The sequence below is a fragment of the Eucalyptus grandis genome, chromosome 11 (assembly GCF_016545825.1).
Source record: "Eucalyptus grandis isolate ANBG69807.140 chromosome 11, ASM1654582v1, whole genome shotgun sequence".
NCBI classification, from domain to species: Eukaryota; Viridiplantae; Streptophyta; class Magnoliopsida; order Myrtales; family Myrtaceae; genus Eucalyptus; species Eucalyptus grandis.
Window position 1 is genome coordinate 9,481,277 of NC_052622.1, and position 26,642 is coordinate 9,507,918.

At 41.3% G+C, this 26,642-nt stretch overlaps 4 protein-coding genes and 1 long non-coding RNA gene across 8 annotated transcripts; all 5 read left to right on the plus strand.

Annotated features, from left to right (window-relative positions):
* Positions 1 to 830: 830 nt before the first annotated feature.
* On the plus strand, positions 831 to 8,669 carry LOC104424739 (CSC1-like protein At3g21620). 3 transcript variants are annotated; one of them, XM_010037239.3, is made up of 12 exons: positions 831 to 1,422; positions 2,188 to 2,534; positions 3,193 to 3,339; positions 3,449 to 3,584; positions 3,769 to 3,870; positions 4,636 to 4,755; positions 4,896 to 4,976; positions 5,403 to 5,743; positions 6,168 to 6,413; positions 6,659 to 6,983; positions 7,403 to 7,636; positions 8,128 to 8,669. In XM_010037239.3, the coding sequence occupies exons 2-12, from the start codon at positions 2,221 to 2,223 to the stop codon at positions 8,350 to 8,352; spliced, it is 2,271 nt and encodes a 756-aa protein (XP_010035541.2). In that variant the 5' UTR covers positions 831 to 1,422; positions 2,188 to 2,220; the 3' UTR covers positions 8,353 to 8,669. The 3 variants fall into 3 exon arrangements, with proteins under 3 accessions (XP_010035541.2, XP_010035539.2, XP_018720131.2); XM_010037237.3 differs by having other exon boundaries at positions 831 to 1,273; XM_018864586.2 differs by having other exon boundaries at positions 831 to 1,082.
* Positions 8,670 to 10,020: 1,351 nt separating this feature from the next.
* On the plus strand, positions 10,021 to 12,701 carry LOC104424740 (uncharacterized membrane protein YuiD). The gene is made up of 5 exons (XM_039305539.1): positions 10,021 to 10,317; positions 11,406 to 11,562; positions 11,728 to 11,778; positions 11,896 to 11,988; positions 12,438 to 12,701. Exons 1-5 carry the CDS (start codon positions 10,163 to 10,165, stop codon positions 12,495 to 12,497), a joined length of 516 nt encoding a protein of 171 aa, XP_039161473.1. The 5' UTR covers positions 10,021 to 10,162; the 3' UTR covers positions 12,498 to 12,701.
* A 612-nt stretch (positions 12,702 to 13,313) lies between these two features.
* Positions 13,314 to 17,384, plus strand: LOC104424741 (glycosyltransferase BC10). Of its 2 annotated transcripts, XM_039305538.1 has the most exons (11): positions 13,314 to 13,366; positions 13,458 to 13,766; positions 13,860 to 13,976; positions 14,387 to 14,487; positions 14,671 to 14,742; positions 14,855 to 14,936; positions 15,110 to 15,190; positions 15,462 to 15,503; positions 15,624 to 15,683; positions 16,253 to 16,396; positions 16,705 to 17,384. In XM_039305538.1, the coding sequence occupies exons 2-11, from the start codon at positions 13,518 to 13,520 to the stop codon at positions 16,921 to 16,923; spliced, it is 1,167 nt and encodes a 388-aa protein (XP_039161472.1). In that variant the 5' UTR covers positions 13,314 to 13,366; positions 13,458 to 13,517; the 3' UTR covers positions 16,924 to 17,384. The 2 variants fall into 2 exon arrangements, with proteins under 2 accessions (XP_039161472.1, XP_018720200.2); XM_018864655.2 differs by lacking the exon at positions 13,314 to 13,366 and having other exon boundaries at positions 13,377 to 13,766.
* A 2,060-nt stretch (positions 17,385 to 19,444) lies between these two features.
* Positions 19,445 to 20,317, plus strand: LOC108956132. Its single transcript, XR_001982228.2, has 2 exons — positions 19,445 to 19,916; positions 19,992 to 20,317. It is a non-coding gene; the product is annotated as an uncharacterized LOC108956132 (long non-coding RNA).
* Positions 20,318 to 21,278: 961 nt separating this feature from the next.
* On the plus strand, positions 21,279 to 26,642 carry LOC104424742 (fatty acid hydroperoxide lyase, chloroplastic). The gene is made up of 4 exons (XM_010037242.3): positions 21,279 to 21,925; positions 25,191 to 25,467; positions 25,610 to 26,071; positions 26,177 to 26,642. Exons 1-4 carry the CDS (start codon positions 21,461 to 21,463, stop codon positions 26,461 to 26,463), a joined length of 1,491 nt encoding a protein of 496 aa, XP_010035544.1. The 5' UTR covers positions 21,279 to 21,460; the 3' UTR covers positions 26,464 to 26,642.

Sequence of the window (26,642 nt, forward strand, 5' to 3'; positions counted from 1 at the left end):
GGAAAACAGTAATGGAAAACAAATAGTGGGAAAAAAAAAATGATCAGTTTCATTAGATTGGATTGGACCGATAGTTTGCTTTGGTTCCCAGTTCTAATTATTTTGGAACCGGTCCTCCTAGTCCCATTTTCACCTTGGAATCGAACCGAATGAAGAATTGATTATCCGTTATAATATCCTCAAATGCTTATCTATTCAACAAAAGTTCTACAAAAAGTGCCATAACTTTTTCGAACTATTTAAGTGTCATAATTTCTAAAAAATTAATGGCTTTTAAGTAATCATTAAAAAATTAATGATTGTAAATACAAGTTACGACATTGGATTGAACTCGTATATTAATGACTTTTAATTGATCACTTGAGTGTCATTACTTTTAATACTTAACAAAATTAATGGCATTCAAGTAATCGATTGGAAAATTAATGATTGTAAATAAAAGTTAACTCTATATATCAAACAAGTGTCATAAAAAAGTGGTGGGACTAATGATTTTATTATTATTGTTGGTTAAGGGACGTGCACGAGTAGGAGTGCTCAAAATCCTCGTTCCACTCGGACTTCCGAGGACGGGACCATAATAGTGCAATCGCCGACCACGAACTAAAAGTCAAAACCCATGCAAAAGCGGAGAGGAGAAAAGGGTCCAAAGACAAAGCATCCGTAACCCATTCGTCAAAGCAACCTCCCCCACGGCCCCACCTCGTACGATTTTCAACTCTTAAAGGAAAGTAGCCGTTACATGTAACCCTCCCCCTCCTCTCACCTCTCTTCTCCTTCCCCAGTTCCCACTACTGTACTCACATGGCCTCCATTGCCGACAGCCATTCGTCCAGCTCCCTCTCTCTCTCTCTCTCTCTCTCTATCTGGGCATCCTTAAAGGCAAGACCTTCCCCCCGCAACATCATCAAAAAACCGAACTTTACCCAATAATTTATTTGCACCCCGCAATTGAATGCGTATAATTTAATGAGCGAATCCAGGAGCCCAAGAAAGGAGCGGAAGGGAAATATAATAATAACCGAAAAGCAGCCAATGCGAGATGCAATGCGACTGTTGGTTACCAAAAGATAAACGCCACTGTAATGCCATCGCCACCTCGACCCATCATCTATCTCGCTTTCGTTTCGTCTTCGATCTATTTTCCTAGATTATCTCCTTCTCCCTCTCTCTCTCTCTCTCTCTCTCTCTGTGCTCTTGCGGCACCTGACGACTGACCCTGTTCTGGGCATCAATCTTTTTGGCTTCCTGCTGCTGCCTTGTGCCTCAAAGGGTGCGTTTCTTGCTGTTCCCTGCTGGGTTTTTCGAGCTCCGGCCGTGTGCGAGTGTCGCGGTGATCGGGGAGTGAATGTTTGACCGTTGAGCCCGGGTCTCCGTTTGTTAATAGCATAACGAAGGCAAACACCGGCACACCGGCTAGAGGTCAAATTTAAGTTCTTGTGGTTTGCTCTTTTGTTTTTGGGCAAATGGAATCACGTTCCTTTGTGGGTTCCGAATTTATCGTGTAGCTGTGAGAATTTCTTTTAGGCCTTGTTGATTTCCCAATTCCAGGAGTTTTTAGGCGATCCGAATAGAGGGATAGTTATTTCAATGTGCGGCTTTAAGCAGACATTATGTTGCAGTAGAGTCTCCGCAAGTGCCTTATCGACCGATCGGTGGGGCAAAGGAGATTTTTTTTCATTGTGAAGATTTACTACAGTTGCATCTGGGATCTTATGTTCTTCTTGCTGTCAACTAGTGGACGTTTCTGTTCTCGGTGATCGCTTTGTTTTAGTGGGAGTTTCTGTTTTTGGTGATCGTTTTATTTTCTGTTCATAGTATTATGCAAAAGTACTCGGGTGTCCATCCAATTTGCCAGTCTTTTTTATTATGTACACTGCTTTTTATGTGTTTAGTGCACTTTGGCCTGCAAAGATCTCGCTAGGATGTCCAAGCTTGAATTTTAAGTCGATGATGCAACGGCGTACACTTCAACCTCTGAGAATGAGATGCGTTATCTGGCACGCCAATATTAATTTATCGTGATAGGGGAACATTCCACTTAGTCGAGGATGGCCTCAATAATCTTCTAGAAATTCTTCACAGATTCCCTTCTTCTTCTTTTATTTTTATTTTTATTTTGTAGATTACTTTAATTGATGCCAATGGTTCACCTTTCGATATTTATATTTTCCTTTTCTCTTCCAGGAAATTACTTTACATTCTTTACTTTGAAGACCTATGGCTACGCTTAGTGATATAGGAGTTGCTGCTGCTATCAACATCCTCAGTGCATTTGCTTTCTTCATAGTATTTGCCATCGTCCGAATTCAACCTTTCAATGATAGGGTCTACTTCCCGAAATGGTATTTGAGGGGATTAAGGTGCAGTCCATTACGCAGTGATGCCTTTGCGAGCAAATTTGTGAACTTGGATTTGAGATCGTATCTGAGATTCCTAAACTGGATGCCTGAGGCATTACAGATGCCAGAACCTGAGCTAATTGATCATGCTGGACTGGATTCCGCTGTTTACCTGAGGATCTACCTGCTTGGGTATGCTTGCATGGATCCCTTAATATGCCTTTTGTAGTTGTCCTCTGCAATATGTAATTCTCTGATTAAGAGTGACAGTTTCTTGAGAAATCAATCGATTGTTTCACATGCAAGCTTACTGTTGAAGAGTTAAAATAGGAGTTGTTCATCCGTGTCAACTTGTTTGATGTCAACGATATTTGTGTCTTTTTGAGATTAATTTGGCATTGCCATACGTGGCTTGAGATCTACTACTATTAATTATGGCATTTGCAGTCGAATGTTATTTTGGCAACTTGTTTTTTTAGCACGATTAGAAGATAATTTTCTAATTTACTAAGCAGACAATGTATTTGGCAGGTCATTTGTGGATTTATATCCAATGCGAATTTTTCTTTGTTTCTTGATCCAAGCTGATTATCACATTTTGGTAGGAATTATCTTGCATCTTTTAAAATTTGGAAACAACTGAGTGAAAACAACTGCAAACATCAACTACAATGCTTTCTAGTGTTCAGAAACGGTTTGGAAATGGTCCTGAAAATGACCCTCTAAACAAGCTTATAGAGTTTTCTGTTTGAATTTAAAAAAAAAGAAGAAGAAATAAAATAAAGCCATTTTCCTTAGGACCCTTATTTTTTTGTCCTCATACAGTGACATTATTCTATTCCTGTTGCAGGCTGAAAATTTTTGTTCCCATAACCATTCTTGCATTTTCTGTCATGGTTCCTGTCAATTGGACCAATGGCAGCTTGGAGCATTCTAAATTCTCCCACAGTAACATAGACAAGCTTTCTATCTCAAATATACCAAATGGCTCACCCAGGTATGCCATGCTTTCTGATGCTTTCTTGTTTTAGTTGCTTCATGGACCTGTCAATCATTAGCCTGAGTTCTTCACATTGCTAATGTACATCTCTCTCTTTTTAAAATAGATTCTGGACCCACTTGGTCATGGCTTATGCTTTCACTTTCTGGACGTGCTATGTCTTGAAAAGGGAGTATGAGATTGTTGCATCGATGAGACTGCATTTTGTTGCTTCAGAACATAGGAGGCCAGATCAATTCACGGTCAGATAACTATTGTGCTTACTGGTAGCATGATTTTTGAGGATTACTAACTTGCCTGTTGCTGCAGTTCGTCTCCTAGTTATCTCACACATAGAGACTCCTAGATTTTGGGCGCATATATGCCCACTTGTGGTGATTGTGTATATCTGGTGTTGATTTTGCATATGGATGTGTTTTCATACAGGTAATTGTAAGGAACGTGCCTCCTGACCCTGATGAGTCAGTTTCTGAGCTTGTGGAACATTTTTTTTTGGTCAACCATCCAGATCACTATCTCACACAGCAGGTTTGATCATAATGAAAAAAGCACTTATGGCCATCCATAATTCTATCAGACTTTGTTCTTACTGTCCATGAAATCTTTGTATGGAGGACATGCTGATTTTGTGCCCTTGTCTACTGAAGTTTCGTCACTTTTGTGTATGAAACTTTTTTATTTCTCCTGATCAGGCCAACTTTATAATTGAATTCCATTATGTCTATCTATATCGATTTATTTTGCTCTCTTTTTTGGGCCATAATGTAGATTGAACATAGGATAGAGGTGCAAGACATGGAGGACACCAAGAATTATGCTCAAAGGAGCAGACCCTATTAAATTAGTGAACCACTTGTCTTACAACTTGTGAGATATTTGAGCTGAATGTCTAGGATAGAGGTGAATCACCTTTTGCTGCACTTCCACGCCAAGTTATCAACTGACATGGTGTGCACAAGTCGACAACATTCTCTGAAGGTCATAGAACCCGAATTTAAGATCATGAGGAAGTGGGCCATAGGCAGACTTCAGACTCCACATGTCTCTGTTTTTCACACAATGTTACTTGCTGTCATCCCATGCGACAATGGTCTAGTATCTTTCTTTGCAGAGGAATTCTTCAGGGATATTTTGTTCATCAGTTAGCATTCTAACTTTCAAATGATTTTTATCTTTCCATCTTTCCAGTTATTGATGATGATTGACTACATGTAATCTGGATATAAGGCAACGTGCACTAGCAGTGACAATTCATTTGCCCGCAGCTTGCTCAAATTAGAACTTATGGTGCAGGTTGTGTACAATGCAAACAAGCTCTCAAAATTAGTTGATGAAAAGAAAAAATGGCAGAACTGGCTTGATTACTATCAACTTAAGTACACCAGAAATCAATCCAAAAGGCCTACCACAAAGGTTAGGTCCTCGATAAGCATCCCTTGAGTTTTTTTTATTTTAATCTTATGTCTTTGACAACTCGTTGATTATGCTTGGTCAACAAGAAAAATGATCTCTTTCTTTCTCTCATTCATTTCTACTTCTTTTTTTATGCGCAGACTGGAGCTCTCAGTCTTTGTGGAGAGAGAGTGGATGCAATTGATTTCTATACTTCCAAAATTGAAAAATTATCCAGAGAAGTAAGCTGCCTTTGCCAGTTTCTGAATCCTAATGCATGTTATGTTTTGCCGCCCAATTCAAGTTAGTTTGTTAAACAATCTTTTCTCCCAATCTAGTGCCTCATAAGCATCATGCCAATGGCTGCATGACATGCAATTTTTTTGTTATCTCAAGCTTGCTGCTGATATCTTCCCCCTGCATTGCACTTGTCTGCCGAAGCATCGATGCGCATTATTTGTGCCCTAAGAAGTTGCTCAATATTTCCACTTAGAACCTGTGTGTGGATAATATTCTGTATTATAAGCAAAGTCATTGCTACTTTATATGCCCAAGAGTATGATCTTGCCTCCATTTTACATAACCTGTCCGTATCATCAGTATTTCCAGAGTTGTAAATTCACCTACAATTCTTTGCTCTAACCTTCTTATTATCTATTGCCTTTCAGATAGCCCAGGAGAAAGAGAATACTATAAGCAGCTCTAAATACATCATGCCCGCATCTTTTGTTTCGTTCAAGACACGCTGGGGTGCAGCCGTTTGTGCACAAACCCAGCAAACCCGTAATCCAACTGTATGGTTGACAGAATGGGCTCCAGAGCCGCGTGATGTCTATTGGGCTAACCTAGCAATTCCATATGTCTCCCTTTCTATAAGGAGGCTTACGGTTGCAGTTGCATTCTTCTTTCTTACATTCTTTTTCATGATTCCCATTGCTCTTGTGCAATCTCTAGCTAACATTGCAGAAATTGAGAAAGCATTACCCTTTTTAAAGCCCATTATTGAAGTGTGAGTCCCTGCTTGTTTCATTTTTCAACAGATGACAAATTTAGCTTTCAGTGCTTGTGATGGCTCATCTTCATGATAATATTTATTTGTCTCTAACATGTGACATGTCAAGAATAACTTTGGTCCTTAGTTTCTGATCGTTATATTTTCTTTGATTTATGATTATTCTATTTTTTATTCCATTTTATTAGGTCAAATACCTGAATTTTTTCAAATGTCATATTTTTCTAATGTGCATGCAAAAGGATCTACAGTGTTATAAAGTCATTTGATTACAAATAAAATGATAATAAAATGCTGCATTTTCTTTGTTCTTCTTGTCAGTCTGACTTTGGCTATACCTCTGCCTGATGGGTTGTTTGTTCTTCTGTTTTTTAAGTTACATTTGTACTAAACAACGAAAGCATTTTTTTCTTTATTGCAGGAAAGTGATAAAATCATTCATCCAGGGTTTCCTTCCTGGAATTGCTTTGAAGATATTTCTCATATTTTTACCAGCAATTTTAATGGTAATGTCCAAATTTGAAGGACTTATAAGCACATCTGCACTGGAGAGGAGATCGGCAACAAGATATTATCTATTTCAATTCATAAATGTATTTCTTGGGAGCATAATTACAGGAACTGCATTCCAACAGCTCAATAACTTTCTCCACCAGTCAGCAAACGAGTATGTTGCCCTTGTCATACATACAAACGCTTTGCCAGATTATGTATTTTGTTGCTGGGCAGAGGGCAGATTAGATATTAGGCTCTTTTATACTACTTCTGATAGGATACGTTGCTAATCTCATAATTTGGTGATGAGTACATTCCTGGTATGAATATACTAATACTGGTAGGAACAAATTGCTAATCCTGTTATGGCCGCTTTGTCTGTAATTCAGAACATAAAAATGATGTCGCTTTGTGCAGGATTCCCAAGACAATTGGTGTCTCAATTCCGATGAAGGCCACTTTCTTCATAACGTACATAATGGTTGATGGCTGGGCTGGAGTAGCAGCAGAGATACTAAGATTGAAACCCTTTATAATTTACCACCTGAAGAACTCGTTTCTGGTCAAGACTGAAAAGGACAGGGAGGAGGCAATGGACCCAGGAACTCTAGGTTTCAACACAGGGGAACCTCAAATTCAACTCTATTTTTTACTTGGCCTTGTGTATGCTGTGGTGACTCCAATCCTTCTGCCTTTCATATTAGTCTTCTTTGGATTGGCCTATGTTGTGTATCGCCACCAGGTAACTCAATGTGTAATTAGAATTAACATTATACATAATAAGGCTCTATTTCGGGGTAAAGTAGAGGAACTAATGAGGCAATCCAATGTTTAGAACGGATTTCTGCTCACCTATTTAAGTATGGATAAATAGAGTTAGTTCGGAAAGAAGACAGGAAAAGCCTAGTCTGTTCCTTTATAGTTCCAGATTTTTCATATTTGAAATTTCTAGTGTTTATGACATTGTTATTGCAATAATGATTTCTTACAAATTTATTGCACCACATTGCAGTTATGTCGTCATATGTAACTTCCCATGCATAGACAGGCAAAGCAGAAGTCTCTTAGTACATTCACTTGAATATTTTAATCCATGATGAGTGGGTGTGCCGTATACCTCTTTCTTCCTACTATTTATTTCTTGTTTCTGTGAATCTGCAGATCATAAATGTGTACAATCAAGAATATGAGAGTGCTGCAGCTTTCTGGCCAGACGTTCATGGGCGCATTATATTTGCGATGATCATTTCGCAATTGCTTCTGATGGGCTTATTAAGTACAAAGGAAGCTGCTCAATCGACTCCTCTTTTGATTACCCTCCCAGTGTTAACCATAGGGTTCCACCTGTTCTGCAAAGGTCGCTATGAGCCTGCTTTCCGGAGATACCCATTGCAGGTTTGTCGAATTCTAATACATAACATATTTTCATTACATGCGCGTGGTTGCATTGTTTTGGGCGACTGGTCCTTCAAATTTAACGCATCTTTTCCTGTTATTGTACTAGTTTTTTCGTCTCTCTAGATAATAGATATCATTAGCCAGGACTGTTTCTGGTTTCGAGAGATCTTGTTGCAAGACTTCTGGCTTTAGGTGCTCAAATTTAGCAATTCCTTAGGGGTTTCTGTTTTTGATTTCATTTTCGACGTAATCCTTGGAAAGGTGATTGCTGTTTAATTCAACACTTTCCCCCAGAGACAAAAGCAACTAAAAAAGGAGGTCATGCACATATCATTTTTCACCAACATTCTCTTTCACTTCCCAAGCACTCAGGACCAGCATATTTCCTAGCACCTGTCTTTCTCTCTCGCGTGAGCTTGTGCGTACAACATGACGTAGATATAACCTGCTTTCATATTACATTCTCAATTCTTATTATGGGGTTTCAGGAAGCTATGATGAAAGATACATTGGAGAAGGTGAGGGAGCCGAACTTGAACTTGAAGGGTTTCCTACAAACTGCTTATATTCATCCAGTTTTCAAAGAAGGAGATGACAGCGATAGTGATTCGGCGACTGACGAGATTGTGGAGGAACCCGTGCTCGTCCCGACAAAACGACACTCTCAACGGAGCACACCGTTGCCTAGCAAACACAGCGGCTCATTATTGTAAGGGATTTTCCCTTATGCCTTCCACGAGTTTTTGTTGTACATTGAGGTTGTCATGAAGGGTTCAGAGTAAACGGTCGGATATATGTGAATAATAGAACAGCTGCAGAGTAGGTACATGACATAAGGTAGATATACAAAATGAGATATGGCGGGCGAGGAAAGAACTTTAAATTGTGCGTTCTTGTACTTCCCCGGTCGTTTTGGTCCTGTCGGAAAAGCCAAACGTGTGGCCAGAAGTGATCCTTTTGTTATTAGATCAGAACTCCATACACAGATTCAATGTTCTTCCGTGACCGTCATGGTTGCTTCATTTCGACTTGTGCTCGACTCTACCAATTGATTGATGATGTTGAATTTGAAATCCAAGCACTACACGTTTCGGCTCGGCATAGTGTAAAGTTTGGACTGATTCTGTCGTTCTCATGTCGGCTCGAGGCATGGAGACCGATCACGGGCCTATCGGGTTATCGGCTGCGAACCGGCCATCCAAATCATAAACCCACCACCGATCCAGAGTCTCCCCCAGTCAACTTGTTTCGTGTTTGGGTCGGGTCGGGTTTTTTTGACACCCCTATCCCCCGCAGAACTTTGATAAAATGTTCCTCGGGAGTCATTTCCCCTTTGCTTTTCCACCGAGAAAATCACGACTTACAAGCGACTTTTGCCCAGATGTTTGAACGGCAGAATAAATCGTTGTCAACATTCCTTTTTTTCGATAGAAGAAAGAGACCATCGGTATGTCTGTCACCCAAAGTTCTTTACTTTACTTCATCGCCCTCCTCCATTATTCTGTCGCGGGAAAAGGTCCGTTCCATCCAAAAGTCAACTCTCCTTCGTCTATTGTTGTTGTTAATTCTCTTTTTAAAGAATCAATACTATGAAAAATCTATACACCCATAAAGTATAAATATTTTGGGCAGTTGATTAGTTGGTTTAAACAATCGGGTGTTTGGAAAAATATTATTTTTCATTAAATTTTATCATTAAATTATCGAGTTTGGTAATGCATAATAGTCAACGGATGTACGACTTGAGTTTTTATATTCTATTTGTGGTTTATAATTTTTCGTGGTATTAAGGGTATTAATTAAATTTATAAAAACTAATAAATGATAAATTTATCACAAACATAATAATACTTTTTTATTAAATTTTATCGTTAAATTACCGAGTTAGGTAATATGTGGCAGTCGATGGATATATTGATTTGAAATTTTACCCTCCGTTTGTTGCAAGAGTACCGGTTTATAATTTTTTGTAGTATTAATCAAATTTAATATAAATTAATAAATGATAAATTTGTCACAAACTTAATAATTTGAGATTTTTTATGATAAAAAAATTCATATAGGATAAATTTCTTATAAATATATCAATTTGAGATATTTTATCATTAAAATTTTAATTTAGATTAAATTTATCATAAGTGTATGAATTTAGGTTTTTTCATGGTATTATTTCTTATTTTAAGCAAAACTCGTGTTGAACGTTGATCGATTAAGAAATCGGACAGAGGAGGCCCACTCGCTGACGCAGCACGGTGGGCCCACACGTGCTCCTTCCTGGCGCTGGGGCGCGGGCCCCTTCTGTTTCTGTCTCTCTCTCAATTTCTAGGTAAGCGGTTGCGCCCTCCAGGTCCAGCTGGAATCTAGAGAGAGAGATAGAGAGAGAGAGAGGTCTTCCTTGGGCGATCGACCGGAGCGCGTCTTCTCCGCCCGGGATCCCCCGCGCCGGCGATCGAATCCGGCGGACGCGCGACGAAGAAGAAGAAGAAGAAGAAGAAGAGAGAAAGCGGGGCGCGGTGAGAATCGATGGACGAGGTGCTCACGGTGGCGGACGGGACCTCCACCTCCTCGGCCGCCGCGTCGGGCGGGGAGGCGGCGTCGCTCCTCCCCTACAACCTCCCCCTCATCTCCGCCTTCCTTGCCTTCGCCCTCGCCCAGTTCCTCAAGCTCTTCACCACCTGGTCCTCTCTCCCTCTCCCTCTCTCTCTGTTGCTCGATCTGTTGTGCTTTGGCGCGATTCGTTGTTCCTGATTTGAAAGTTGTCCTCTCTGTTTTTTTCTCTTTTTTTTTTGGAGTTTGCTTATGGACGAGCGAGCAGATGCGTCGAGCGATCGGGATGTGTTTTTTTCTGCGTCGTTAGAAGATGTGGCGTGTTAGGTTGTGTTCAGTGTGCCGGATTTCGCGATTGACTGCTGCAATTCGACGATTGCTTAGCTTGATTTGCTCTCTGATTTTGTAATCGGATCTTCGGCAGTTCGTTTCTGAAACACGGAAAGATTCGCATCATCGTTCAATCGTTTATGGTAGTGTCGATAGGTATATTTATTTTCCCTTTCCCAAGTTTCCAGAGGCGAAATCCAGCTTGGTGGAACACCGCCATTTTCAGCTGTTGCTAATAGACAGCATGGTGCCTGTGTGGTTTTTGTTGTTCAGGAATTATTTTGACAAGGATCTCAACAATCTGTGATCTTGTAGAAATCGTCACTTAACCTATAGGCCATCCATATTCCATTGATATAGAAGTGGCATATGTTAGGATATCTCTCATTTGTCTCTCAGCTTCAATCGCATGTCTTGGCGCGTTAGTTTATATGACCCTGTCTTTAGAAGATTAGTTGTATCTTTTGGTTTGTGCTGAATGCCATTTTTCACATGTTTTCCTTTCTTCTGTGTCTGTCCAGAATTGCTGAAAAGCTTCAGTCCTGCATCATCTGACTAAAAATGAAAAGTTTCGATTTTGACCTCTAGATAACAAAGAAGGATTAGCCCACATATTAAAATTGAAGACTGCAAAGCAGTTTTATTTGTAATCCTTTCTGAATTTGAGGTATACATAGTTCTATTTCCTACTATAGTTTGTTGCCTATTGAGGGAATAGTTTTGTTACCTGCAAATTTTCTCATCATGTCCTTGATGCATAAATCGTTGGGTAGTATTCTAGATGTTGTAAATGTCTTCAAATATATGAACAGTTCTTCATACATGCAATGATTATCTTAGTGCATTACAGTAGCTCACTCTTTTAATTGCATTTCTCTTAGAAGCTCAGGTACAAGGAAAGGAGATGGGACTCCAAAAGACTGCTAGGCTCTGGTGGAATGCCATCATCTCATTCTGCAACTGTCACTGCTCTAGCAGTGGCTATAGGTCTGCAAGAAGGAACTGGAGGATCTGCATTTGCCATTGCAATTGTCTTGGCTTGCGTTGTACGTTCTCTAAAACCTCATGTTTCCTTTTATGGCTTCATACCCATTCTCTTCTGTTAATCATGTGTTTTTTAATACTTTCGGAGACTTCAAGCGGATTGATACAATTTTAAAATTACTCTACCTGAGAGAAGCTAGATTGTCACTGTTGTAATTTATATGTAGGTGATGTATGATGCCTCAGGTGTGAGACTTCATGCTGGTAGACAAGCCGAAGTATGTTCTCCTGCCACAATCATGTATTCTGTCGTTTGTTGCTTTAACACGTGTTGCAGCATATTCAGAGTAATCATTGATTGACGATTTGTTATCTGTAATCATTTTTGACTGCAGTTATTAAATCAAATCGTTTGTGAGTTTCCTCCAGAGCATCCGTTATCCAGTGTTAGACCTCTACGCGAGTTACTTGGGCATACACCACTTCAGGTATGTTGCAGTTCTACTGCATCTCCTGTGATACATTTTGAACGACAATCTACAGTTTTTCTATTGCTTGAATCCCTCTCCCTCCCTCGTCTTCCCTTTGGCCTTTTTCTAAAGAAAAATTATGAAAGATTGCATTTCATGTATTATAAGGAGTGAAAAGTAAGTGTATTGTTCTGGTCTGAGAGCTCTTCTCTTCTGAGGTTCCATTTTTCTCAAGGGTCATGGGTTGAAATACTGCTAAATTGACCTTATCTTCATTTCAGTGCTCCATACAGCAGAGATTAAAGACCTCTTCAATGTTTTGAAATTGATTATTGCAGTGATATCTATTGTTCGTGTCCAAAACATGAAGCCCTACTATTTTAATTTTCCTCTTAAGCTCATCTGTGCTGGATCTGGGGCAAGCAATTATTCAGCATCTGATCTTCATTGCATTTGGCTTGGTGCAGGTTGTTGCTGGTGCTATTTTGGGATGTGTTGTCGCATACCTGATGAGAAATACTAACTAGGAAAGGGTTGACAGTATAGATTCTTTGTACCACCATTCATAGGATGATCCCAGAGAGAGGCTAATGAAGATGTGTTTGAAGCTTATTTTAAGTGTATTATTAAGTCGTGGCAAAATAGTGGTTGCATATGCATGTTTGCTTGTAAGATACGTTACTTCTTCATATCAATGAACCGTTTCTCCAACCTCCTGTTGATGGTGATGATATTTCTGTCTCTTTAGGAAATGAATTCAAGAAAAGGGTCGAATTTGAAAGGCAAGTAGAACAAATGAAAGTTAAGTAATTGTGATAGGTTGATTCAGGTTGTCAAAAGGATTCATATTGTACGTCAGTGTGGTTTGAGAATGACAAAGCTGGCATTTTGTCACTGAAGTTATTCTCTCACCGAAATGTTTGAAGAAAATCGGCAGATACTAAGGTCACGAATTTGAGTCCGAATGTCTGCGTTCTTATATCTGATGGTCAATTCCGGGTAGGAATAAGCGCTTGGCAGGCCTTAGTTTTGTGAGTCACATACGGGCACAGGCACTCGCAAAACTTGGAAGAGACTCCAAACCATTATTTGCTCTTTTCTCCTGCACTTTCTTTGTTGCTTATATATTGATCAAACAAGAAAAAAGGGGGCCGAAATTATTCTCTGCTATGGTTTCTGAGACAGAAATGCGGGCCGATGTCGTAAGCTGTTACTTTCTACTGCTTAAAAAGCTCTTTTACCCCTCAGTGAAGATGAAAATCGGCACTATTGGCGTAGGACAGTGAAAATCGCCACGTGAGACGAGAGCTCACTTATTAACTCATGACAGAACATGTTCCTAATCATTACATTCATTTCCTCATCAATGTCGTGATTTCATAGCGCAATTTAAAACGTAAGCGCATTCTTAACATCCCTCTCTCTCCCTCTCCCTCTCTCATTCAGTTTCATCTCTCCCTTTAAATTCTTCCCTCTCTCCATCTCAGATACTTTCAGTCCCTGCAAATTCTTCTCCCAGCATTACATGAGAACCGGAACGGGAAGCCATGGGCAAGAAGAGAGCTTCTCTGCCCATACGCCAGTTACTAGTGCTCCGCTCGAAGCTGGTTTTCTCTATGTTTCTCCTGTTCTGCGTCTTCGCCTTTGCAAGGCTCAACTGGCCCAAATCAGGATCAAGCACCAACGAATCAAGCAATGAGGAAAAATCAAAACTTGAGACTAACCCAAAAATTGCTTTCCTGTTTCTTGCCCGTAAAAATATTCCTTTGGACTTCATGTGGGGTGCTTTCTTCCAGGTTTGCATTTGGTCATATAATTCGATAGCTAGCATGAAGTTCTTACTTCTATATGTGCCTTTGTGATGTTGGTATGTTGGAATTTTTTTGCAGGAGGCTAATGTGAAGAATTTCTCGATTTATATTCATTCAGAACCTGGGTTTGTGTTTAATGAGTCCACTTCTATGTCCCCTTTCTTTTACGGATGCCAGTTAAACGATAGTGTTAAGGTATTCTTTCATTGTAATTATGTTGGACATGAAATATTGGCCTGTTTCTAGCTTTTGTGTAACTCTCTTTGATTAATTAAAATTAAGGAAGCAGCTGAAACTAAGAACGCAGTGATGTTTTTGAAAAAAAAAAACCTATGATTCTCTCTTTTCGATACGTGGTCGCTTTAATGGAAAAATAATTTTGATCCATGTCTTCTCGCCGACGGTATGTCTGATGTATGAGATACTCTGTAGACACGTTAGGGCTTGAGATAAGCTTTTTTTCCTTTTGTGGCCAAAACCAGATGAATTATCTGCTCCCATGGGGTTTAGATGGATTTTATTTATGAGTCCTTTGTTTACTATGAGGCAAAAATATTGCTAATAATACGTAAACTTTGTTCATTGTAAAAAAACCGCTGCTGCAGGTAGCCTGGGGAGGATCAAGCATGATAGAAGCAGAGAGGTTGTTGCTTAAAGTAGCTCTTCGCGATCCTGCTAATCAGAGATTTGTTCTCCTTTCTGATAGGTTTGCCCCCTCAAAGCAAAGTCTGAATAAGTTCTTAAGCCCATGTTACTTTACCCCTTTTCTTGGTATGGAATGACAAACTCAAATAAGCACTTGAAAACTTGTTTGCTTTTACTTGGTTGGAAAGTTCGTAGTTAAATACGCATTCTTACTCGTAACAGTTTTTGATGTTTGATTTGACAGCTGCTTGCCGCTGTACGAATTCCACGACATTTATAAGCATCTGATTTCTTCTCCAACAAGTTACGTGGAAAGGTAGAGTCCGTCCAGTAAATTTCTTCTTTTCAGTAAGAAATGTCCTTTCTGGTATTACACGATGACATTTTATAGGGAATATGAGCTAAGTCCTCTATTTTCCATGTTATAGCTATTTTGATTTTGAGGATTATCGCTATGATCCAATAATGTTATTTGCCATACCAAAGGACAAATGGCGGAAAGGATCTCAGGTCTTCCCATCTTCCAATTATCTTTCCTCAATTTTGCCTTCATTAATGAGTGCAGCAACCCTAAAGGATTGTGGTTGGCATAACAACAATTAGCAGAAGAACTAAAACCAGCAGACTTTATTGTATCTCCTGAACTGGGTCATTGTATGATATAGTTATGCCGTTGATCTCAGTGGTTCACTTTAATCAGAAGACATGCCCAAATTGTTGCAGATGACGATGTTGTTTTCCCCATCATCAAGAAATCTTGCAAGGTATGCAGGAGAATTTGCTACATTATGTCTGTCTTTCTCCTCCTATTCGTTTGGTTTAGGTTCTGTCTCAAATGTGATGGTAGCACTCTCCATGATCATTGTTTTGCACTTTATCTTGTTTGTCCGCAATGAGCACATTGAGTGAAATGGGAGAACCAAGCAATTCCTTATTGTCCTCTATTCCTTCATTGCAGTGCAATAAAGGCACCGGTAAGTTAATTATGCAGAAAAAGCTAGCAACTACTAAGTCATAATCTCTCTTATCTTACAGAGACAGTCAAATGCAAGTGTGAGTGCAAGAAGACAGATGCTTGTAAGTCCATGCTTTCTCTTAATTGTTAAATGGCTAGAATAGCTTCCCATCCCAAAACTTTACTATGGAGGTTCCATCTTATGCGATAAGGAATATTTTGTTACTGAACATATGTTGCAGGATATTCATAAGATGCAGGACTGTAACCCGGACGAACATTATCTGCAGACATTGCTGGCAGTGAGTGACCCAATTCTTTACATTTCTGTTCTGGATACAATTGACATGTCGCTAATGTGCAAAACAACTGAACGGTCCTGCTTCCTGCTCTATTATTTAGTATTAGACAAAAACAACCTTTTCAGTACCCGCGACGGTGATGGCAGTCTAATGATAAGGATCAGCATTTCCAGAAACGCCAGGTCATGAGGTCGAAAACACTCACGGAGTAGTGCATGTATCAAGCTTTGTGCAGATGGGTTTTGGACCTCTAGCACGCCGGTGGAGCTGCAAGAAAGGCTCACTAGTCACAAATCTTTAGATCATGGAGGGTGCTGATTAGATGCAACTAAAATTGAACATTCCATAGTGGGCGCTAAACTCTTTTGATAATGTCCATAGGAGATATCCCAGTTGCTCACCCCTCCTTATCCTTTCACTTTGCATGATTTGCCCACTCCCTAGAAATGGTTCATTAGGGAATGCCCTGCCGATACATTTGCATTCAAATTTCTACTGCTCTCAGTTTTTTTTATCTGTCACGGTGAAGCTTTACTTTTTGCTCAGTTGCTTCTGTGTTTCTTTTGAAGGTGAGTGGGCTCGAAAATGACTTCTCCCGAAGATCATTGACCTTCACTCTGTATGATCAATCAGCTACACAAAACGATAAACAGTGGCACCCTGTCACTTTCGATTATGCAGATGCAAGCCCTCAAAGTATCAAAGAAATAAAGGTGAGTGATGTTGCTTACTTTGGAGATCTGAACTTTTAAGATATCAGTCTGTGGATGTGTCAAATATTTGATAAACCATCAGTTTTGCAAGCATACATCAGAATTCTGTAGCATTCGATACACGTAGACTGCACACATTGGATGGATGACGATCACATGCTCTGTAGTTTACAATGAGCCGTACTTTTACAACCATATTCTAAAGTTCAGCATGGACACGGCTTGAAACTTTTGCTCTTCTTTGTTGGTTTACATACTTTCATAAGTAACACTTTCTCAAGTTTGCTTCTCCCCGTTCAATCACGCAGGAGATCGAGGCAATCTACTATGAATCCGAGAATCGGACTGAGTGGTGTCAAATCAACAGCGCACCCTCTCCATGTTATCTATTCGCCAGGAAGTTCACGCGCGGAGCAGCTGTCCGCCTGCTGTCCGAGGGACTGCTGGGCCCGTTCGATCCCGTTCCGTTTCTAAATGCTACCGGGCGATTCTTTCCGGTTAAACATAGAGAAACAGATGCAACATAGAGAGCCTTGCGAATTGGAGGACATGTTCATGGATAACCTTTGAAAGTTGCATTCTACTTGGTATGAAAATTGCCCGTCTTCACAGTTCGGAAACTCCGACCGCCTGTGCCGTCATCATTCCATGCTCAATGTGCTCTTCCTAGCTTCTTGAATCTCAGTACGTCCATGCCCCCCCGCAAAGCAGTTCGTTTCTGAATTCTACACTTCCGCTCCGTCTCTCAAATGCACAACCAAGACATTCGCTCTCGCGGCGCCGCCCTCGTGTAGAAAAGATTGGTAGAACAAGTACCTCGATGCAGGATCTAGTCTCGTGAACTGTGTGCGCGTTTTCGACATTATCAGCAACTTCAAAAGAACAAGCTTTATTATTCCTTTATAATTTTATATCCAATGAGAATTTGTACTTTGTCGACGCGCACCTATAGTTAGTCTCGAATCTTTGTACAAGTTCGATTTTTTTTTTGGAATGATTAGTGTCATTTCGCTATACTTTCCTCATCACTTCGTTCATCCGATCATCCAAAGTAAAATCGCCTATTTTTTTCACCTTGATAGTGAAAAAGTACTCATCCGGGGTTGGATTCCTCAATGGCGTGTAACACGCATCGGCGACAGGAAGTACCGATGGACCAGACGATATCATCACCCCGTCACGTCCCTCTCCGTGTCGATTGGTCCAATGATGGCCCCCCCCAATCGTATCGCCCCATCAATGCATAATGCAATCTGAATCCATTATCACCGTCCATGCGTTTGGCATTGTCACGGGGCCCATAGAAAATTATTAAAATGGAATCTTAGACTAATTGTATAGAAGATCAATTCAGTCTTAAATTTTTCAATTTTGTTAATTTATTCCTAAAGTTTTTGATGATTTGTTAATTTAGCCATATCGACGTATTATGATCGTAAATTACTAATATGAATACCGGTTGTTTTATATGACACGTGTTAGAATTTGGCCCTCAAATACAACGAAATAAAGAGTAAAAGTAAGAAAAAAAAGATCGAGACATGAGATTTATCTTGATTCACCATTGAATTAGAGCAATATCTAGAAGATGATTCCACTAAAATTACATATCCCACATCTTTCTTACAATTCTCAATTACAAGAGAAAGAAATTATACATATCTAATAGCTATTCATGGACTAAAATCTAAACCACCTATGAGCTCAAAATATAAAAATCCCCTGGCAGCTTAAGGGTATTCCCCCCTACAACCCTTGCCTACTCACTGGGGAGCAGAACCCCAATGCTTTTCTATTGATGGGAAGTATATGCCATACCCTAATAATTTATTTGGTCGATTATCGAGCCTTAGCAATGGCAGTGACTTTATGGCTTTTTGGACTATCATCCAATCATCTCTAGATCTACCAATTCTTACCGTCCATGCATGCAAATGAAGCATACATGAATCACTGTTCGAGATGCGTTGGGAGGCACCCATTTGGACACCAGGCCCGTTTGGTTCAACTTTGGGAAAATTGTTTTGCATTTCCGCAAATATCTTTGACTGAATTGGCATTTTTGTGAATACTAGTGTGTTTGGACACTAAAAAATGTGTATATTTTGCAAAGTAGCTTTAGATTGAAAAGAAAAGGAAAAAAAGAGAAGAAAAGAAAAAAGGGAGGCGATCAGCTAGGCGGAGAGGGGAAATTCATGGGGGGAGGTGGCTCTACAGTGGTGTTGGCGGCGGTGGGGAGGCGGTTAGTGGAGGCGGCGGCGATGGCGCTTTGGGGGGGAGGGAGGGGGAGTGGGGTCGCACTAACCTTAGGCAAGCCTGGGTCGCGTGACCTAGGTGATGCCTGAGGTCGCATGGCCTCCGGTGACACCACCTGAGGTCAAGCAACCCAGGCAATGATGCCGCGACCTCAAGCGAGGTGGCTTGAGGTTGGGCGACCTTGGGCATCGCTTGGGTTGCTCAACCTCGGGTGGCATTGCTTGGGTCGCTCAACCTCGAGTGGTAGCACTTGGGTTGCGCTACCCAAGTGACGCCCGAGGTTGCCTGACCTCAAGCAACCTCGCCTGGTGGCCAGATTTGGCCCCTCGGCGGCCAGTTCTGGCCACTTGCGGCTGAGTGCTGCTCATCTCACCCATCGATTGAGCTTCACAGTGGAGTAGCAAGGCTGAAGAAGACGATGAACGGTGTCTTATGAGGGCCAAAGAGCAAAACACAATTATAATAAGGGCAATATTAAAAAGAAAAAAAAAACTCATTAAATCTTGTATCAGCATTCCACAACATTCCAAATGCTAGCATTTGATCAATGACACTTTCAAATGCTGAACCAAACGTTTAAATTTTTCTCAATGGGCTTTCAGCTTCGAAAGCCCGTTGAGAATGTTGAACCAAACGGGCCACCACCCCCTCATGGTTTTTCTTTAACTTCACATGCAAGGCTATCCCGGCAAGTCACGTCCTTCCCCTTCAAGTCAAGACGGTACAAAACATCACCTCCCACCATAAATAATTCAATCGAGGACCGCTACGAGAGGAGGAGAAAAAGTCGTAACCTGGCGATGATGTGTGCATCTGGTTGAAAAAGGGTTTTCTCCTAGTTCCTACCCGGTCCTGTGTCCGAGGTGGAAACGAGAAACATGCCAATCGAAAGGAAAAGCTCCAGCGATTGGCGGGGCGGCTCGTTACGACGAACCGTCTTCTCGCTCGAGATCTTTCGTGCCATCCCGACGGCACGGCAGCGAAAGCTCCAGCGGAAGAGAAAGTCAAGACGGCAACGCTCCACCACGCGTCGTGGGAGGAGAGGAGATGGGCGACGCGTGCGTTTTTACTGTTGCCCTCCTCCCGACTCGTTTTCAATGTGTTCCTCGACCGCGCAGTCGATGACGGTGTCGGTTCGAACTATAATCGATGGTGTTCTCGGTTGTAAAAAAACACTTGGTAATCGTGCGCGATGGCACGCCTTTCACGATTTCGAGGTGGCCAAACCGCCTGTCGTCTAGGCATCCTATGTTCGGAGAAACAGGTTAGGCATCATCCCATTATTAGCGACTTCGCACCATATCTGGTCGATTATTTTCTAACCATGTCTGTCCAGCAGGTTTTGCACCGAAAACGTGGTCGTTTGCCATATGAGGCGACCGCGACTTGCTTAGACACAGCAGATTTCCGTAACCCTGCTTAATTATCTTAACCGCTTACGAAGCTACCACTTCGCGCATAAGATCTACTCGGATTGGATCGACCGGATCGTAAAGGATTGACAGCCCCATCGGCTTAAGGCGCATGCTCGAAAGGGCAGTGTCCCTCTTTCTTCTTTGGACTTAGTGAATCGTGCTCCTGTCTCTTGTCACGGACGACATGGGCCAGAGCTTGAATTTGCAATGTACTTCCTTTCGATAAAGATAAAGTTTTCTTTAACCTCTACCTCGGCGTTTTTGTTGGTCCCATGAAACCCTACTTATTTGTCATTTTCCATCCATCGCAGATCATCCTCCGATCCGCTTGAGACCCTAGTTATGCAACTCTAACATTGCAGATAAAATTCACGATTTTTGCATCCATCACAAATCATCCTATGCATATCCAAAGCATCATCCATTTTGGTTTGATCCCCAGTTCTATTGAAACTCTAGTTATGCAACTCAAAAAGTTACAGATAAAATGTACAATTTGTTGTCAATTGCAAACCATTCTTTGAACCTCAATTCCATTTAAACCCTAGTTACACAACTCAAATGCCACAGATTAAATATGCGACTTTCCATCCCTTACAAAATCAACCTTTAATTCTATTGAAATCCTAGTTATATGCAACTCGAATGTTGCAAATAAATTCATGAGTTCCATCCATCGCTAATCATCCTATGCATATCAAAAGAATTATACATTTTGGTTCGATCCTCAGTTCCATTGAAATTCTAGTTATGCAACTCAAAATGATGTAGATAAAATTTGCAATTTTCCATCCATTGCAAACAATTATTTGATCTTTGATTCCCTTGAAATCCTAGTTACACAACTTAAATACTGCAGATAAAATTTACGATTTTCCTATCACCGCTAGCCATCCTTTGATACCATCGAAATCCTAGTTATGCAACTTAAACATTGTAGATGAGATTCGTGATTTTTTATCCATGTTAAATCATCCTAAGCATATCAAAAGCGTTATCCTATTTCATTTCCCATTATCCTTGAGATCTATGGAGTTGAGTTGCCCAATCAATTGGACCAACTACCGAGCCCCACACGGCCTCTCTTTCGCCATACCCACGAGGTCCCTGCCATCCATTGTCTTTACCAGGTTCAATGGCCCTAAAAATCTCATCGGCACGTGGTAAGATTTCCAACGTATTTAAATGGAAAGGCGATGGGCAAAAAGAAATCCCAACGTTTCTATCAACGTTTCAATCGTTTGCAAAGTACAGGAACATCCAATTTATATAGATAGTAGACTCGACAACCTTTGCTCACCACACCCCTGTGTCCCTAGATACACAGCACAGATCCTTCAACAACCCTCAAAAGATCTCCCAACACACACATAAACAATCGCCGCCGGTGACGATGGCAAGAGTCGTGATGACCAACATGTCGCCAGCCATGTCATCCTCTCCGCCGTCGTCGCCGACCTCGTCATCTCTCTCCCCCCAGCCGTCGGTGGTGCCGCTGTCGACCGCCATCCCGGTGCGCACGATCCCAGGCAGCTACGGGTGGCCGCTCCTCGGCCCGATGTCGGACCGCCTGGACTACTTCTGGTTCCAAGGCCCGGAGAAATTCTTCAAGAAGAGGATTGAGAAGTACAAGAGCACCGTGTTCCGGGCGAATGTGCCCCCGTCGTTCCCCTTATTCGGGAACGTGAACCCCAACGTGGTGGTCGTCCTTGATTGCGAGTCCTTCTCTCACTTGTTCGACATGGAGATCGTGGAGAAGAGGAATGTTCTCGTCGGCGACTTCATGCCGAGCGTGAAGTACACCGGCAACATCCGGGTCTGCGCCTACCTCGACACTTCCGAGCCTCAACACGCTCAGGTACGGTCGTGCCGCGACTTGATGAACTAGTCCTTCTGATCGAAAATGAAATTACATTCACATGAGAGGCTCTTACATCCGCTTGCCAAAACTGATGAAGTTTATATGCTTGAATTTATGCCTTTTGCTTACCAACATGTTTCTCACATGAACGGATCTACCTTTTTTCACCTAGAGTACTACGGATGTTGAAAATAGATGACATGTAGGCTGCGTTTGGGAATAGCTTTGGGATTGGACACCTAAAGCCTTTTTGGCCAGATATTGGGTGTTGGGGTAAAATTTTACAAATTCCTTCACAGGAAAGTTAGCCTTTTAAAAGTCGAAAGCCCTTTGGGGTGCCTTAGGCATTAACCTTATGGGCATGTAAATATTGACTAGTTCATCTTCTCCATTGACTGTTAATCTTATTTGCTGAGGGCTGCCAACGAGGTTGTGCAAAGCGATGAGGGGCTGGCGACAAGTTAGAGGGAGGTCGGCAACCTAGGTGACTGTCGCTGAGGAGTCGCGGTGACCTCCGCACCATCTGGGTCGTAGCGACCTTCTCGAGGGGTTGTGCGATTTGGGTCACCGTGACCTCGCCGAGGATCGCTTGACCCTGGCGGCCCTTGCTAAGGCCGCGTGACCTTGCGACGAGGTTGCGCAATTTAAGCGCGGCCCTTAACTTGGGTCGCATGACCCTTTGTGGGCTTAAGGTCACACAGCATGACCCTCGGTGAGGTCACGTGACCCTTGGCGCACTTGAGGTTGTGCAGCCTTTAGTGAGGGTCACCTGGCGTCGCATGACCCTAGGTGAGGTCACGCAACCCCCAGCGACGATCGCTCAACCCCAGGCGACTCTCATCAATGGTCTCTAGGGGCAGATGCTGATGATTTGGATCGCCAGCGAGCCAACTATCTTTTTTTTTTTTTAAAATAATAAAAGTCATTTGTAAATATAAGTCCTCAAAATACTATTTTACTTAAAAGGTACTTCATAATGGATTTTCAGATTATAATTTACCAAACATAATTTATATTTTGAAAATTTTCTTTTAAGTTAAAGCCCTTTGCATTTTCTTAAAGACTTTTTATAAAAGTTCGACCAAACACATCCATAATTTTCTTTGGATTGGCTAAGTTCACGAGATTTACTAGCACCATACGAATGTGGTCGATCGAAGTCTCAAATATCAGTCATTTGAGGGAGCTGCACGATCACATAAAAATTTCGTCGGTTATGGGAGAACAGTTCAGCAATTTTTGTCCTTATTAGTAAATATCTGGAGTAAATCAAGACAATTCCGCAAAAAAGATTGGAGTTTATAGGGGAAAGTAAAATTGTACACACCCGAATCCCGGTTTCGGGGAGGTAAAAGCGTAATTAAACCTAAGAATTGAAAATAAGCTCTTTATTTTTCCTAAATGGCTCTACTCTTTTTGGTTTATGATTTTAGCTAAATTAGAAACGTTGCCATGCTCCTTGCAAATTTTTTTATATTTATTTTCTCAAACGTTGGGAAAAGATATTCATTTGCCTCGATCCCAAAAATGAAAGTTGCGAAACTGTAATTTTACAGGGTATTTCAGGTTTTTATTTTTTCTACAAGCCACACCACACACCCTAGACAACCTTAAAAAGATTTACCGTTTTAGTGGGCCCGAGGAAAGCGATGGGAATTGCCTACTTTTCCTTCAATAGAAATAGGACATTATGCATTATTGTCTTTGACAGAACCTCGTTCGTACGAGTACAGCCAAGAGCTGATCTTGAGCCGTCGGTTTCTTGTGTGGTCGCCGTTGGAACTTGGGACCATCGTTTTCACCGTTGATGGTCCCCACTCCATTCCCGGAGATTTCATGGAAAAAGGATCTGTGGCTGTATCCCCCTCGCCCAGGAATCTGGTCCCTGCCCTTCCATATATGGATCTTTGTTCTTCCATATATGGATCTACAAGATATTTTTAGGGCTATCAATGTGATTTTGATCTTATATTTGCATAAAACATCAATTTTCTTTCGAACAAACTACCTTGTTCTTAAAATTATGATGTGCATAATCATTTAGCATGGTCTCTTAGAGCGATGCATGGGAATTTTAGTCGCAGCAGATTTGATAATTTGGAAATATATATTTTTTTAAATTATTATACAAAAATTAATTCAATTTTTAACTTTTCATTTTAATTAATTTTATCTTAATTTTTTTTAAGTATTTGTCAATATAGTCATGTCAACTAATTTGATCGACGATTATTAATGTCAATGTCAGTTGTCCTATATGATATGGAATTTTTTTTTGCATTATCTTTAAAATTTCAAAATTTTGATTTTTTCATTTTTTTTCATTTTTCCTTTCCCAACAACTATGCTTAGTTTCTTTTCTATTTTTTTTTCTTTTCTAGGCGATGGGTGAGAGCCCCATCAGGAGGTTGATAGAAAAAAATTTAGAAAATTTTTGAAAATTTGCAAAATATGTCTACTTGTCAATCAATATAGTAATATTGGTTGGAAGGACTATATCAAAAAATTGTCAAAAGAGTTCAAATTAAATTTATCGAATTAAAAAGTTTATAATTAAATTGATAATTTTTATAATAGATTTAAGAAATTTTGATAATCCTCTGATTTACCGTTTCCTTGTCAAGAGTTTGAGCACTCTCAACTCATTGTACTTCCAAGTAAGATTTGTACTCCTCCTCATTAAGTAGCATGAGTTACGATCAAGAAGAAAATACATTAACTTAAGTTTTCATGTTGCAAATTAGCAATCATCGAAAAATTTCTAACATTTTTTTGTTGCTCATTTTATTGAGTAATTCCTATAATTTTTATTGTTATTTTCTCTCAATAATTACAATAGTACCATTTATTAAAGATAAAATATCTCAACATCACATGACAAAATTTTCTTAACTTTCATCCCATTTCTGAAAAAAATTCATGCCCACGCGATGCACGAGTATGCCACTAGAACGCGGAAACTAGAAATACCGTTTCTACATATTGCTAGGTTGAAATTGGGGATAAAAAAGACATGAGAAGAAGAGAGAATATGCATAAGGAAAAATCAGAATGCCATGAAAAAAAAAGTTCTTAAAAAAAAAGTAAAGAAAGAAAAATCAAAATAATATTTTCACGAAGCATAGAAATTCTAAAATATCCATAGATTTCAATCGAAGATGGCATCTATTATTTCCTATTGATATATGATTCTTTCTTCTTCTTTTTTCTAATTTTGAATTTAATAATGTGATCATTTCTTCAATTATGATTATATTTGCAGGTGAAGAACTTTGCGATGGACACACTCAAGAGGAGCTCCAAAGTATGGGAGAACGAAGTGATCTCGAACCTGGACACCATGTGGGACACCATCGAGTCCAACCTCGCCAAGGACGGCAAGGCCAGCGTCTTCTTTCCTCTCCAGAAGTTCCTCTTCAACTTCCTCTCCAAGTCCATCATCGGCGCCGACCCGGCCGCCTCGCCGCAGGTGGCCGAGTCCGGGTACGCCATGCTCGACCGGTGGCTCGCCCTCCAGATCCTCCCCACCGTCAACATCGGTATGGACGGGGCGAAAGAGCGCGCTCCCTTTGTTCGTAAAAAGAAATTCAAAACGATAAACACGTGGAAAAATCGAAGATAGTGTTGTTTAAATTTAATTGTTGAAACTAAAGGCAATGTTCGAATCCTGGTGACTTGCAGGCATACTGCAGCCTCTAGAGGAGATCTTCCTGCATTCATGGGCGTACCCTTTTGCGCTCGTGAGCGGGGACTACAAGAAGCTCCACCAGTTCGTCGAGAAGGAAGGCCGAGAGGTGGTCGAGAGGGCGAAGGCCGAGTTCGGACTGACCCACGAGGAGGCCATCCACAACTTGCTGTTCATCCTCGGCTTCAACGCCTTCGGCGGCTTCTCGGTCTTCCTCCCCACGCTGCTGAGCAACGTGCTCGGCAGCGACGCGGCCGGGCTGCAGGAGCGGCTGAGGAAGGAGGTCCGGGAGAAGGGAGGGCCGAGGCTGGGGTTCGAGGCGGTGAAGGAGATGGAGCTGGTGAAGTCGGTCGTGTACGAGACGCTGCGGCTCAGCCCGCCCGTCCCGCTCCAGTACGCCCGGGCCAGGAAGGACTTCCAGCTCAAGTCGCACGACTCAGTCTTTAACGTCAAGAAAGGTGACCATTTTCCCGCATCTGCACAACCTTTTCTCGAACCTCAAATTCGACACCAGCGTTAAATTTTTTCACGGATTCGCGTCTTCATCTTCTCTTGTTTATCAGGCGAGCTGCTGTGCGGGTACCAGAAGCTGGTGATGAGAGACCCGAAAGTGTTCGACGAACCGGAGAGTTTCAAGTCGGACCGGTTCGTCCAGAACAGCGAGCTGCTGAATTACTTGTTCTGGTCCAACGGGCCGCAGACCGGATCGCCGACCGGGTCGAACAAGCAGTGCGCGGGCAAGGACTACGTCATCCTCACCGCGTGCCTCTTCGTCGCCTACATGTTCCGGCGGTACGATTCCGTCAGCGGAAGCTCGAGCTCGATCACGGCGGTTGAAAAGGCCAAATGAGTTGACGTGCGTTTGTATGCATTTCGGGCTTTGTTGGGCTTGAGGCCCGGCCCATATATTTATACAGAGTGATGGCCTCTTCATAAATTGTCGTGATAAATCAACATTCAAATTATTTAATGTAGGAAGTATAAGTGCAGAAAACTTCATAATAAAGAAAAGGACTTGCTAGTAGGATA